The 13,643-nt window shown below is 49.3% G+C and overlaps 1 protein-coding gene across 1 annotated transcript in view; it reads right to left on the reverse strand.

Annotated features, from left to right (window-relative positions):
* Nucleotides 1–3,492: 3,492 nt before the first annotated feature.
* Nucleotides 3,493–13,643, reverse strand: part of HS3ST3B1 (heparan sulfate-glucosamine 3-sulfotransferase 3B1) — a 42,639-nt gene continuing 32,488 nt past the window's right edge. The window contains exon 2 of the mRNA XM_077892576.1: nt 3,493–7,436. Within this exon, the coding sequence (XP_077748702.1) occupies nt 6,818–7,436 (619 nt within the window). The 3' untranslated portion in view covers nt 3,493–6,817. The remainder of the gene's footprint in view (nt 7,437–13,643) is intronic.

Genomic DNA, 13,643 nt, shown 5'->3' on the forward strand with positions numbered 1-13,643 from the left:
CAAAAACTAGACTGTTGCATAGAGCCAAAGATGCCAAGCTCTCAAATGGGGGGTGGGGGTGGGTGGGTACAGGCTTTGAGTATGCAGATCCATTACTACAGCCGATTTTGTGCAACAAGACTACTCTATCATCTTTCATACTTGGAATCATAAAAAGGAATGAGAACAGAAAAATGAAACTGGATGCTACTATTAGGAACTCTAGGTTGAGATCAACTCATAACTGGGAACATGAGGGCTAGATGGAATCTCTAGCCTTACATCACTGGGCTTTGTCTGGGGAGTCCATTGTGAAGGATAAAAAGGAATCATCACAATCAGAGGAATGCTGGGAATATATTGTTGAAGATTGAATCTAGAAGGTCAGGTGAAGTTGGGGATTTAAAGGATTTTAGCTCTCCTGCATCAGCCTATTGTTCCCCTCTCAGGACTATCTTAGAGATGACAGCATGAGGGCTGCCTGAAAAAAAAACAGGACCCAGCAGAGTGAGGGAAGCCAGGCAGCAGTGGCCACTATTTGAAGTGCAGAGAGCGCTACCTATCCAGACTTTCCAAAAGGAGACCCAGAATTATAAGGAGTGACAGCTTAGTAATTGCCTTGATTGGTGAAGTCTGGTACAGAAGACAATGTGCTTGATTAGAGATCCAAGGGTCTCTAGTTTCAAAATGATATGAAATGATTTGAGGTCTCTGCTCTAACACAGTGACGCTCAAATTTTTGCATGAATCAAAATCAGCTGGCGGGCTTATTAAATCAGGCATTTCCGATTCAGTCGGTCCGAGGCTGGGTGCGAGAATTGGCATGCCTATCAGGTTCCCAGGAGATGCTGAAGTGGTCCAGAAACCATTGCTCTCAAGCTTGGCTATATGTTTAGACTAGCTTAGGGAGCTTTTTGGGTTCCAGTATTTTAGTTTGAAATGTTTCCCGGATTTATGGAGATTTTATTGACAAATAACTTTGTGTATGTTTAAGGTACACAACTCGTTGACCTGATGCATCTATAAATCTCAAGTGGATTTCCAGCATAGTCTTCCTCCACCCATCACATAACTGTCATTTCTTCTTTATGGTGAAAACATTTAAGACCAACCCTCTTCGTGCTATATTGGAGTATACGATACAGTATTATCAGCTACAATCACATTAGATAGTCATTATATCCCTAAACTTGTTCATCTTATAACTGGAAGTTTGTTCTCTTTGAGCAATATCTCCCCATTTCTCCTACCCCTCAACCTCTGGTAACCAACCACCCCTTGCTCTGTGTCTCTGACTTTGTCTTTTTTGGATTCCACAGATAAGTGAGATTATGCAGTATTTGTCTTTCTTGGTCTGACTTATTTCAGGAAGCGTAATGCCCTCAAAGTCTGTGCTTGGAGGGGGAGGGCTTTTTGAATTTACCAATGTTGGGGCCTCACCCCCTATAGATTCTGATGTAATTGGTCTGAGGGGTGTTAGAGCTTCTGTATTTTATTAAGACCTCTCTGGGTCACTCCAGTATTTGTCTGCAGTTATAAACCACTTCTTTAAACTGCCCTCAGGTTAATGAGTAAGTAGATTTTTAGTCCATCCGTTGTATTACCTTTCTTTTTTTTTTTTAATTTTTATTTATTTATGATAGTCTCACAGAGAGAGAGAGAGAGAGAGAGAGGCAGAGACACAGGCAGAGGGAGAAGCAGGCTCCATGCACCGGGAGCCCGATGTGGGATTCGATCCCGGGTCTCCAGGATCACGCCTTGGGCCAAAGGCAGGCGCTAAACCGCTGCGCCACCCAGGGATCCCTGTATTACCTTTCTGCAGAAAAAGCAGAAAATTGATGGGACAGGTGCAAAGTCAGGTCGGCATTCAAGGCCCACACGTACATCACCTAGTAGCATATTCCCAGGTTTGATCCTGGGTGTTGAAAACCAAATGTCAATGAAGATTTGTTTCCTGCCTAACTCCCTAGCATTCTCCACTTGGCTGGGGTGGGTTTTTTCACTGCCTTCCCAGAATGCTAGACTACAAGATGTTTTTTGGTGTGAATCACAGTGTTTTCCAAAACGCGAGAAAACCCAGTGCTACCCCCCACCCCCCCGGGCTACCAGATATCGGCGGGGTGGGGTGGGGTGGGGTGGTAGGGCTCCCATTTTGGGTATTGATGGATTCAGCACCAAATAGCATCAGGCAGCTCCTGCCTTCTTCTTCTCCACTCTTCCAGGAATGATGTTAACTTGCGAAGTGCTAGTCTTCACCAGGAGTGACCATTGCCAGGAGCAGTGGGTGAGCCCATGACAAACCTGGCTTGAGTCAGATCTAGCTAGAAAGTATTAGCATTGCTTGGTTTCATTGTTTGTTTGTTTGTTTTTTTCTTTTTCTTTTTTTGGTTACCTCCTCTTTATGGCAGGAGATAATAGCTTTTCACCTAAGATTGAACATATTCATTCCCTTTTCAAATTAAAATTTGCTGGGAGGGTGGATCTCATGTGAAATGTTATCACAAAAAAATAAAGATGGTGGGAGGAAACTTTTGGAGGATGTGGCTATACTTATGGCATTGATAATGGTGAGGATTTTGAGTGAACATTCACCATGTAACTCACTGGATTATATACATCAAATATGTACTCAGTTTTAGGCCAATTACACCTCAATGGAGTGGTTTAAAAAATATAAAGAAAGCAGAACTCTCCGGATATGAGCCTTTATTTATCCATTTGGTGTCTGCTACTCTAAAACTCAACCAGAGGTGTACCAAACTAGAATTAATCTCCATGGAAAATTGAAAAACAAAATAAAGCAAAACATAAGGACGAATCAAATGTTTAAGACCATAAATAATCATCATGATGCAGACGGTACGTCATGACAAAAGCAACAGGTCTTGGGGCGCCTTGGGTGGCTCAGTGGTTGAGCGTCTGCCTCAGGCTCACGTCATGATCCCGGGGTCCTCGGATCAAGTCCTGCATCGGGCTCCCCGCAGGGAGCCTGCTTCTCCCTCTGCCTGTGTCTCTTATGAAAAAATAAATAAAATCTTAACAAAACAAAACAGGTCTCTTACTATGGGCTCAGGATATGGAAACATTGTCTTGTCTAAATATTTTTTCTACTGTTTCAAGGATAAGGATCTCCATGCAACTGTGTATGTGAGGAGGGGCTGCTACCATCACCCAAATCACCCAGCTTGTATCCATGTTCTGCTTTGTCATACTCGGTGGCAGCTCCCACCACCACCCTGGCCGGAGCCTGAGGCTCTGAAGACCTGTAGCACATGGTGGTCCTGGTGTTCTAGAGGTGCCATGAATGCTCCTCCGGCGGGGGCAGGGCCCTTCCCATGATCTCATAACCTTCAGAGTCATTTACAAAAAATCTGCCCCCAGTATTTGCAGGTTGGTTCCATTTGGAAATCGACAAGATCAACCTGCCCTCAGAATGACTGTGCATGTGCATGTGCAGGCATGTGATGAGCTTCAGAATCATCCGCAACACACAAGAAAACTGGAAAGCACCCACAAGTTGGTAAAATAAATTTTATTTGTTCATACAAAGAAATAGTATGAATTACCAGAATTTCTTTTTCCTAGAAACATCTTTCTCTGTGTAAAAGTAATTTGTGTTATACATAGGACAAAATACTTGATTTAATCTTTTTGTACATATTGGCTATTCTAACATCCAGGTTATAGAAGACACACTTGCTAGAATTTGCACAGTATTTCTCAGATTACTGGGCTGAACGAACGCAGTCATAAATTAATGTTATGAAAGTGAAAAAAAGAATTCTAACCACACCTTTTCGGTTTCATTGACCTTCCTTCTTGAGAAACTGGAAAAGAAAAATGACACGGATGTCTGTGTCAGCGTAAATGACACAGATGTCTGTGTCAGCATTTGAGATACACGCTAAAAGTATTTCTAGTCTACTGGAACCTTCCATTTTCCTTTCTTATAAATATCCTGGCCTGAAATATTTCTCCAAAGGTCTGAAATGATTTCTCCAAAGATCCAATAGTATATATCCGTCACTCAAAATGACTTCCAAAGAAAAATCCCACGAAAGAGACCATGTCCCTTCCTCCATCATCCAAATTAAGTATTTATTATTCCATCACTATACCTAAAATAGCTTTCCAGGGACCACCCGTCAGGTTACCAGACTACAGCACAAACACCAGGACCATGAAAACCTCCAATTTTTGTTTGCTAATCTTTTTGTTTTTTAACGAGCAAATGAAAATGGAGAGGAATCAAGAACCACCCCCCTCCCCAGAGTATTATCAGAGCTTTTCCTGTAAATTGGGAAAAAAAGAAACCCACGCGTGCCCTGGGACAAAGTGCCAAAACGTGAACTGGGTGTTTGTCTTCTAGCAGCTAAGGACTCGAGCTGGTGGCCTTGGAGATTGCTAGAACAGGAACTCAAGGCTGAATTGTACCCGTCGCTTACCTTCGGCAGGAGGAACATGTGTGTGCTCGGGCTCCTATAATAACTATCATATGATGGGGTGTATCCGCCGGGCAGATGTCGCGTCTGGAAGGGTCAGGAACTGTAAGCTATCAGGCCCCTACGAAGAGATGCACGGCAGCTTTCATTTATTTGTCTTCTACAGAAAAACGTGCACTGGTCCGTCCTTGCTAATGACCAACATCTGCTTGGATTCAAGGATTTGACCCAGAATAGAATCTTGACTCACTTCAGTGTTCATGACTCAGTGACCCTTCTTCTATCGGAAGACTTCCTGTTTCCCTTGCAAGGCAGGGGATAAACAACTTAATCAAAACTGTCCCGCTTGGAAAGAAGACGGGGACCCAGAGGGGAAGGAAAAACGTGTGCAAACCTTCCTACTGCTTTGTCGCACACCCTCCTCTGAATTTCTGCAATCCTACAGCATGAGCCGTGCCGGGGCACCGAAGTGGCCAGAAGGCGGGCGGAGCAGGGTTCGGTGGGCGCTTGAGCACCACTTGGGAGAGGCTGGGACTTCAGCTCTGAAATGAACGGAGTATCTCAGGAATGAATGCACAGAGCGCCCCGTGCCCATCCTCGATGATCGTTTTGCTGCTTGGTGTGCGCTAGTCATCGTCTGGGCTGACACACGTGTGGGCAGATGCAAACCAGATTACCAACAGGACATCACTCACAGACCAGTGACCTCAGTTTGGAGAGATGAAGGATTTTCTCTCTCTTTTCATGCGTGTTCTCTTGCTCTGTCGGGCAAGTTATCCCCATCCAATGTGCAAAAGGGTCTTTGCAAATAGCACACCCCAACCATCTGGATGATGTGTGTATCTCCTCACACATGCCTTGCTCAAACTAGCAACTCGAATGAAAACTCTTTTAGGGGAGAAGCATTCTGGTTTAAGAAAACGGGATAGAGTGAGGATGTTCATTGTGTCATCTTGCTATATGGTTCCCCGACGGCCACAGGCCAGTCATCAAAAATAATCTCCAAGGGCTCTCTCAACTGGGAGGGGTGGGGAGAGCAATCTGCATCCACAGTGGCTACGCTGGCAGCCTTCCTGCTGGGGATCTAGCTCAAACATCTTCACAAGGGTCAGCTCGGCCGCCTTCAGGTAACATGGGCCAGCTTTCTTTTCCCAGCCTGTCTGTGCCAGAGCCACACTTGGTTCTTGCTGTCTGGCTATTGGCTACAGACTGTGCTGCCCATCGGCGATGAGCCAGGAATTTCGAGGAGAGCTCCAGACATCAAGCAACGAGCCAGGGACTCTCTTCTTCTGACGGACTGCCTGTCTTTCTGGTACTCTTTGTCTTTTCTGCCCAATGAGGTGCTCACTCTACTGGGATGTGCCCCACGTGGGCTGGCTCGGCACCCAGCAGCACCTTAAGTGGGGGACTCTGATGGTGTGGGATGCACCTGACCCCTGTGGGTCCTGACCTCTGGCCCCCGTGGGTTTGTGCCGGTGCTTCTGCTAGCCTAGGGGATTCTTTGGTGTGTCGAAGCAGAACTGTCTGCCTGGAGAACCGAGCGTGGTGCACTCGTGCAAATGAGAGGTCGTCTTTAGGTCTAAAGCAGCACCCAAGTGTCTCACACATGTGACCTGGGCAAGACGGGGCAAGAACACCTGCATACACTTCAAGCTGCTTAATGAACTAGGGACTGGGGCAGAAGATGCAGAGGCCATCTTTTGAAATTAAAAACTGCAGTCCATGGACCCTGGGATGCCGACTCCAGATAGGAAGCGCGTATCCTTGCAAAGGTAGTGACTTCCCTGCCCCTGTGAGCTGGGCACAATCAGGGGGGCGCGGGGAGGGCGGGGGGAATGCCTAGCCCTGGGGCCTGGCGTCTACATCTTTGGACATGTCGACACCCAGGCAGGAGGCTGCGATGTGCCACAGGACCCTTCAGAGAGCCACATTGCTGGGGGCAGTTGGGTGTTCCAATGAGGGAAAGAAGCTGGGCACAAGACCCAAGACCCAAGACCCAAGACCCGAGGAGATGGCAAGTGAATTCAGACAGCGATCGAAGGCTGCATACCCGTAACAACCAAAATCTCAAGTTGTGCTTTTCTTCTTTTTTTAAATAGAACGGGGGAGGGGCAAAAAAACCCCAAAAACAAAAAACAAAAAACAAACTCCAAAACAAAACACAAAAAGAAATGGAAGCACCATCCATCGTGAGGGAAAGAAAAGATGCAAACACTTTGGAATGTTCACAGAGCATGAGGCTAACTCTCTACAGAGTGTGGCTAGGCAGCTTAGTGAATTAATTGCTTATGAATTAAAAATAAATTATTATAAAATAGATTTCTGTACATTTTACATACATATAATCTCTCTGGATATGTAAGCCAGGTTGGGAGGTCCCAGGGCCGCGGGGGCCATCAGTCCCAGCCGAAGTCCTGGCCGGTCATCTGGTAGAACTTCAAGTTGAAGGGCCTGTAGAAGTCGCGCAGCCTGCGCACCACGTCGCGGTCGATGTCGGGGTGGGTCCTGCCCTTGGTCTTGCCCAGGCAGTGGGGCTTGCTGCTGCCCTCGGCCTTCTTGAGGCACGGGAAGCCCTTGGTCTTGTTGAAGTAGAAGTGCTTGTCGGTGATGATCCTCTTGAGGCCCAGGAAGTCCTGCACGCGGCCCAGCTCGCCGGCCGGGTCGCTGATGAGCCGCTCCCCGCTCACGAAGAGCATCTGGCCGAGCGGAAAGTGGCGCAGCCAGTGCTCCAGGTGCTTGGCGTAGATGCCGATCTGGATGGCGCTCCACGACGTGTCGATGAGGCCCGTCGAGCGGTTCTTGAACGTCAGGCTCTCGAAGGTGGGGATGTCGGGCCGCTTGGACAGCGTCTGCGTGTAGTCCGAGATGGCCCTGGTCACCGGGTCCCGCACCACCACGATGAGCTTGGTGTCCTTGGACATGGCCGAGATGCGCGCGGGCGCCTCGCGGGTGACAAAGTAACTGGGCGTCTTCTCCATGGTGATCTGCCCGTCCAGGGTCCTCGGCATCAGGTCCCTGGGGGGAAGCAAGCAGAGCAAACTCAGCTCAGAAGGTGTCACACCTCTTTTGGGCACATGTGTCAATGGCAACACTTTGCATCCTGGCTCACTCTTATTAGAGGGGGACGGTGGTAGAAAGAGGGAAGAAATGCAAATGAAATTTATTTTTTCAGGTGTCCAGCTTTTTGACTGCCCCCAGCATCTTTTTTTTTTTTTTTTTTAAGATTTTATTTATTTACTCATGAGAGACATACAGAGGGGTAGAAACACAAGCAGAGGGAGAAACAGGCTCCCTGCAGGGACCCCGATGAGGGACTTGACCCCAGGATCAAGACCTGAGTCACCAGGTACCCCTGCCCCAAGCATCTGATGTCAGAACATGGGCTCTTGGCTTCTGGATATGACCCCTTCTGACACCTGGGGCTCCCAGAGATTTTACTGCTCATGCGTCCTCACAACCCTGCCCTCACATGTTCACCAAGCCTGGGCCCGGGAAGGGAGATGTCCTCCCGGCCCTGCCGTGTGGTACCTGCTTCAGCACAGTGACCACTGGCAAAAATGCCTTTACTGCAGAAAAGCACACCCCAAGGCCACCACACACACACGCACGCACATGGCAGCCTAAAAACCAGGTGAAATCAGATGGAACCATAAACCGATACAAACTTGCCAGGAGGAAATCCCCAAGACCCAACCCTAGAAGCTTTCAGAAATACTTTAGATTCCATAACAAACAACAAAAAAAGACTCGTATGATTGCTATCACGGCATTCATTCAAACCAAAGTATGCAGACAAAACTGTTAGGAGCTGGGGTGGAGGTGGGGTGCAGGCCACGACCTTGGCGCCAGAAAGCAATTTCGTGGTGGCAGTTCCCACGGACAACATAAACGGACGTGGAAGGTTGTGCCCTATTTGCTCTCTGAACTTGAGCGTTCAATCATGGGAAATGGGAAGAGTGTCCACCTGCCGCATTCAGTTGTTGTGAGGTCTGCAAAGCCAGGGCCTTTCAGCCTAACTGCTAAGGGAAGTGGGCTCAGACATCTGACTGCCCGGGGTTCAAATCCTGGCTTTGTCACATTTAAGCTGGGTCACCTCGAATACCTGTCTTAACTTCTCTGGGCCTCCCTTTCCTCACCTGTGAAAACATAAGAGACAGTACACCTCCTTGTCACGGAAGATTAACGAGGAGTAAAATAATGATCATCGTATGCTTGGAACATGCTGGTCTGTTAACGGATGCTCTCTAGAAACGATCACCTAGGAGGACGGTGGTGATCAGCGTTAACCGTATTCGATCCAGTTTAGAGCACATGGTAGGACACAGTTGGGCACGTGTGTGTGTGTACTGGTGATTAAGTTTCGGGCACAGATGCACAATCTTCCATTAACTTCGAAAGTGATTTCTGACTGCTTTCTCTACAGGCCCGGAAATTAATAATAATAAAAAAAGACAATTTCCACATCATTTCTCCCCGCCCCCCCACATCATTTCTGACCAAATATTTACCTCTCAATAGGACATTCTCAAGTTCCAGCTTCGAGCCACCCCTCATCTCCCGAGACCACATCTCCGGTCCTGAGCACATTTGTGAAATGATGATACCAAGTGCTCTATCGCACGAGGCAGAAAGGGCCCCACGCTGCGAGAGCTCCCTCCACAGCAAACCAGAGCGAGAAGGTTCTCCCTAAAGGACGGCCTCGCAGCACCACAGCCGTCCCCTGCTTAAGCTAAAGCTGGATTGACCCACTTTGCCCATTACCCACTTAGGTGAATGTAGCCGTGTCATCGGGCTAATGTGAGCGAGGATTAGAGAGAGTTCCTGGCGCTCAACAGATTTTGCATTTCACCCAAAAGCAGGTCGAGTCTGATAAAAGTCCAAGCGTTTTTTTTTTTTTTTTTTTTCCCCCTGCGTTAAGCCATCTGCCACCGGCTGAACATTCAGGACCCACGTGCTACCACCACTATGAAAGGAAATCTAACCCCCAAAGTTCTTCAGGGCCAAGACAGAGAGGTAGGGGTGGGGGTGGGGGGGTCTGTCCTCAGGTAGGGCTTTGAAGTCAGGCTGCCAGGTTCGACTTTCCACAGCCCCGCTGATGGATGGTGTGTCACCCTGGATAGGTCATCTTACCTGTGTGTACCTCAGTTTACTCATCTGAACCATGGGCCAAATGATGATGCCCACCACCTAGGGTTTCGAGAGGACTGTTCCGCCAGCCTTGGTACTGAGCCGGTCGCTAGCTGGAGTCAAGAACATGTTATCAAGGGGCGCCTGCGGGGGGCTCAGCCGGTTAAGGGTCTGCCTTCGGCTCAGGTCCTGATCCGAGGGTCCTGGATCTCATGATCTCAGGGTCCTGGGATCGAGCCCCATGTCGGGTTCTCTGCTTCTCCCTCTCCCTCTCCTCCCTGTCCTTCAAGAAAGGCCTGGCAGTAAACCCTCAGTGGCTAGCTGGGCCCCGGGCAATGAGTGAGCACACGAGAGACCTGGTAAAAAGGAAACGGGGGAGACTCACTGTCCTCCAGTCTGAAGGCAAAGCCTCCTTGGCCACAAAGAAAGATTCCCTGAACTGCGGACAGATTTCCTGAGCTTGACGGCTTATGGGCACCCAAGCCATTCTGGGTGCCAGCTCCAAAGGGAGCCCTCCCCCCAGGATGGTCTGGAACTTGCACACATGTCAGAAAGCAGTGCATGGCCCCAGGACTTTCTGTGACTGTGCAAATGACAGCCAGGGGGCTCCTGCTGTGATGAGACCATGCAGCCCGTGCCCGCTGGAGGCTCTGGGAGGCTCTCCCCTCGGAGTGCGTGCTTGCAACCAGTGGCTGATGGGGAAGACGCACACCTGGGTTTCCCCATCGTTCCTGAGGTGCCTCCCGAACCCCCCTTTGCTGGCTTCCAGGGGCTTTTCCATGGTGGGCACTGCGCTCAGACAGAGCCAATAGCCACTCGGTGGGAACACAGCTTGGGAACTGGGTGGGGAGCCCTGGCACCGAACCTTCTGGGAGCCTGCAGATGGGTCCTCCCCTTCCCCCTTCGGCTGCTTCCTTCTTGTTTCATTCTCTAATTCTTAAACATGCATTTGAAGGCAAACACTATTCAATATCTACAATGTCACGGTTCCTTATTTTTAGTATAATTTAATAATTTATAAGGAATATAATTTATATATTTTAAGGAATATACTTTAGTAATTATATATAACATATAATAAATTATATATATTATATAATTTAGTAATTATATTCCTTAAAGAGCTGCCTATAGCGATGGGTGTCGCAAAACACGGACTCTTAAAAATGAGTGATAAATTAATTTTCAGTTCTCTCTCTTTTTTAAAGATTTTATTTATTTTTTCACGAGAGAGACAGAGACACAGGCAGAGGGAGAAGTAGGCTCCCTGCAGGGAGAGGCGGGGAGGAGGGGGATGGATCCCCATGCGGGACTCGATCCCGGGACCGGGATCACGACCTGAGCTGAACGCAGACGCTCAACCGCTGAGCCACCCAGGTGCCCCTAATTTTCAGGTCTCTAATTATATCCACCAGATACACGTTCTCATCATAAAACATATATTCTCTAATAAGTGATCTTTATCCACAGCAGATATAAATGTGCAAACAGAGGAGCAAAAGCCTTTCCCATTCTCTTCCTCCTCCCAGCGTGGCGCCCCGGCCCAACACTCAAACCCCTCTGGGCACGAGTGGTTCCAAGAAGAAAGGACGAGGACCCGGCGGAGGCCAAGACCCCTCGAGTGGGGCCCGCGAGCCCCTCGCAGCAGCCCCGCGGCCCCTCCAGCCCCAGGCGGGCCTCCCGGGGGCCAAGCAGAGAGGCTGCAGCTTAATTGAGCGGCTCATTATGAAAGCCAGTTTCTCAAACTGCTCGTCACAGCTCATAATTATACGGCGCTTGGAGAAACTTCCACGTGCATTATCTGATTTAATCCTCGCAGCGAGCCTTTGAGGTGGGGCCTGCAATCCCCAATTTACTAAGGAAGAATCTGGCCCAAGGGGAGAGGGGGGCCGGTCGGGGCGGCAGGTGGACGGCTAGGCCGGCCCGTGGGCCCTCCGCGGCCTCCCCTCCACCCCTCGCCCTCCCGATTCTGCTGCACACGACGAAGAGCACCCGGAGCCACACACACCTGTCCTCCCTTTAAATAGACACCTGTATTTTTTTTTTCTCGCCCATAGATTAGGATCTTAATAATAGGTATTTCAGTGCTAGAACCAGATGACTGCGATCGTTAATTGTTCAAATATGAGTCAGATTTCAAAACAATAGACCTCCAAGGTTCCCATTCTCCGGCAGGGAGCTGCCCGGGATATGGGATATTAGCGACTGTGGGCACAGCTCTTCCCCTCCAGCAGCCCCGGGCCCTCCTTCCCTTTTTATTAGGTGGGCAGGCAAGGAAACCTTATCCCCATCGGGTGCTCCTGATGCCAATGCGGGTTGAGAGAACTTTTCTTTAATTTTTTCAAATTTAATTTATTTAAAAAAAATTTTTTATTTCAAAGATTTTACTTATTTATTCGTGAGAGACACACAGAGAGGAGAGAGGCAGAGATACAAGCAGGCTCCTTGTGGGGAGCCCGATGTGGGACTCGATCCCAGGACCCCGGGATCATGCCCTGAGTTGAAGGCAGATGCTCAACCACTGAGCCACCCGTGGAGAGCGTCTCAGGTGCCAGTCTGAGGAAGACATAGGCTCGCAGCTGTGAGAACTGCCCTCCGGACGAGCCTAAGACGCCCTGGATCTCTTAGGATCACCCACCCCAGAAAGCAGACAGGACCCCACTTCTTTAATGAAACTGAAGAGGCAAGGCAGGCATGTCAGCCGTCCAAATCCAGCAACGCCAAGCACAGTGATCTTCTGGGACCATCAGGGACCCCAAAGAGCTGGGCCTAAGCCCTGGGTGGGTCTGGAGGGGGTATGGCAGGCTTTCGACTTATTTGTGGATATTCATGAGAAAGCCAGGTGCCACCTCTGGGGTGGCTGGTTACATCCTGGTGGCGTACTAGGCTCACGGAGGGCTCTGAACTAAAAGCCCGGGCTTCATCACAGACCACCCCCCGAATGAGGCCCCCGGCGCAGGGGGCCCCAACGTGGCAATTGCTTAGATGGTTTTCATGTGCAGCCAGGGTCGGAAATCAGTGTTCAGTGAAACCTGCGGAACCTGTCATATACATGTCACACACTTGGCCACCTCCGTGGAGACACCATGTGAGGGGACAGACAGCCACATGGTCCAAAAACTCCTTTCCCCTCAAACAATACTGCGAACCAAATGGAAGTCCTTCAGCGACTCTGAGACTTCGTGTCTGTGTCACAGGCTTAGGGTGAGTCTAGGGGGTCCCATACCTTCCGAGGAAAGCGGACTCGGTCCCAGAGCCAGCAAGGGTTCCACCTGACAGCTTCCATCCTGCAGAGAGTTACCATGATCACAGCAAATAAAATATGGTCCAGGTTTACTGCAAAGAGAAGGAAAGGAGGTTCGAGCCCCTAAATGCACGTGTGCACGGAGATGCACGCTCAGAGTGAGTCACTGAACACAAACCAGGCTACCAGTGGGGCAAGAGGCAAACTGGAAGAACCAGAGGGAGATAAGGCCTGACCCGCAGCAGCACAAGTCAGATAGCATTAGCTGACGTCAACAGAAGAGAGGGAACCCGGTGAAGGACAGCACAGCTAACCGGAAGGCCTGACGGATGCTTGTGCCAAAGCTTGTGGCTTCGAATGAACTCAACATCTCTCCTCTTAAAAACAAAAACATAGGGCACCTGGGTGGCTCAGTGGTTGAGCATCTGCCTTTGGCTCGGGTCGTGATCTTGGGGTCCTGGGATCGAGTCCCACATTTAGGCTCCCCACAGGGAGCCTGCTCCTCCCTCCGCCTGTGTCTCTCATGAATAAATAAAAATTTTAAAACAAAAATAAAAGAACACCCCAAAAAACCCATGAAACCAAGATGAAGTATGTCAAAAAATCACCGCTGGGCCCTTTCTGGCTTTTCTCATCGTGATAAGGTAAGGAGGGCGGCCCCAATCAGGTATGAGGATTTAGAATCTCCAGCCCCAGGACTCAGGGATACCTGTCTGCCTGGGTCTGCGCCAGACAGTGGAGGAGGCGACCACGCCACCTGCAGAGTCACCTTCCCTCCAAGCCCCAGGGGGTTGGAGGTCAGGGCAGGAGAAGCAGAGTTCACAAATGCACATCCCCAGTCTCGGCCTGGC

The sequence above is a fragment of the Canis aureus genome, chromosome 3 (genome assembly GCF_053574225.1).
Source record: "Canis aureus isolate CA01 chromosome 3, VMU_Caureus_v.1.0, whole genome shotgun sequence".
In the NCBI taxonomy this organism is placed as follows: Eukaryota; Metazoa; Chordata; class Mammalia; order Carnivora; family Canidae; genus Canis; species Canis aureus.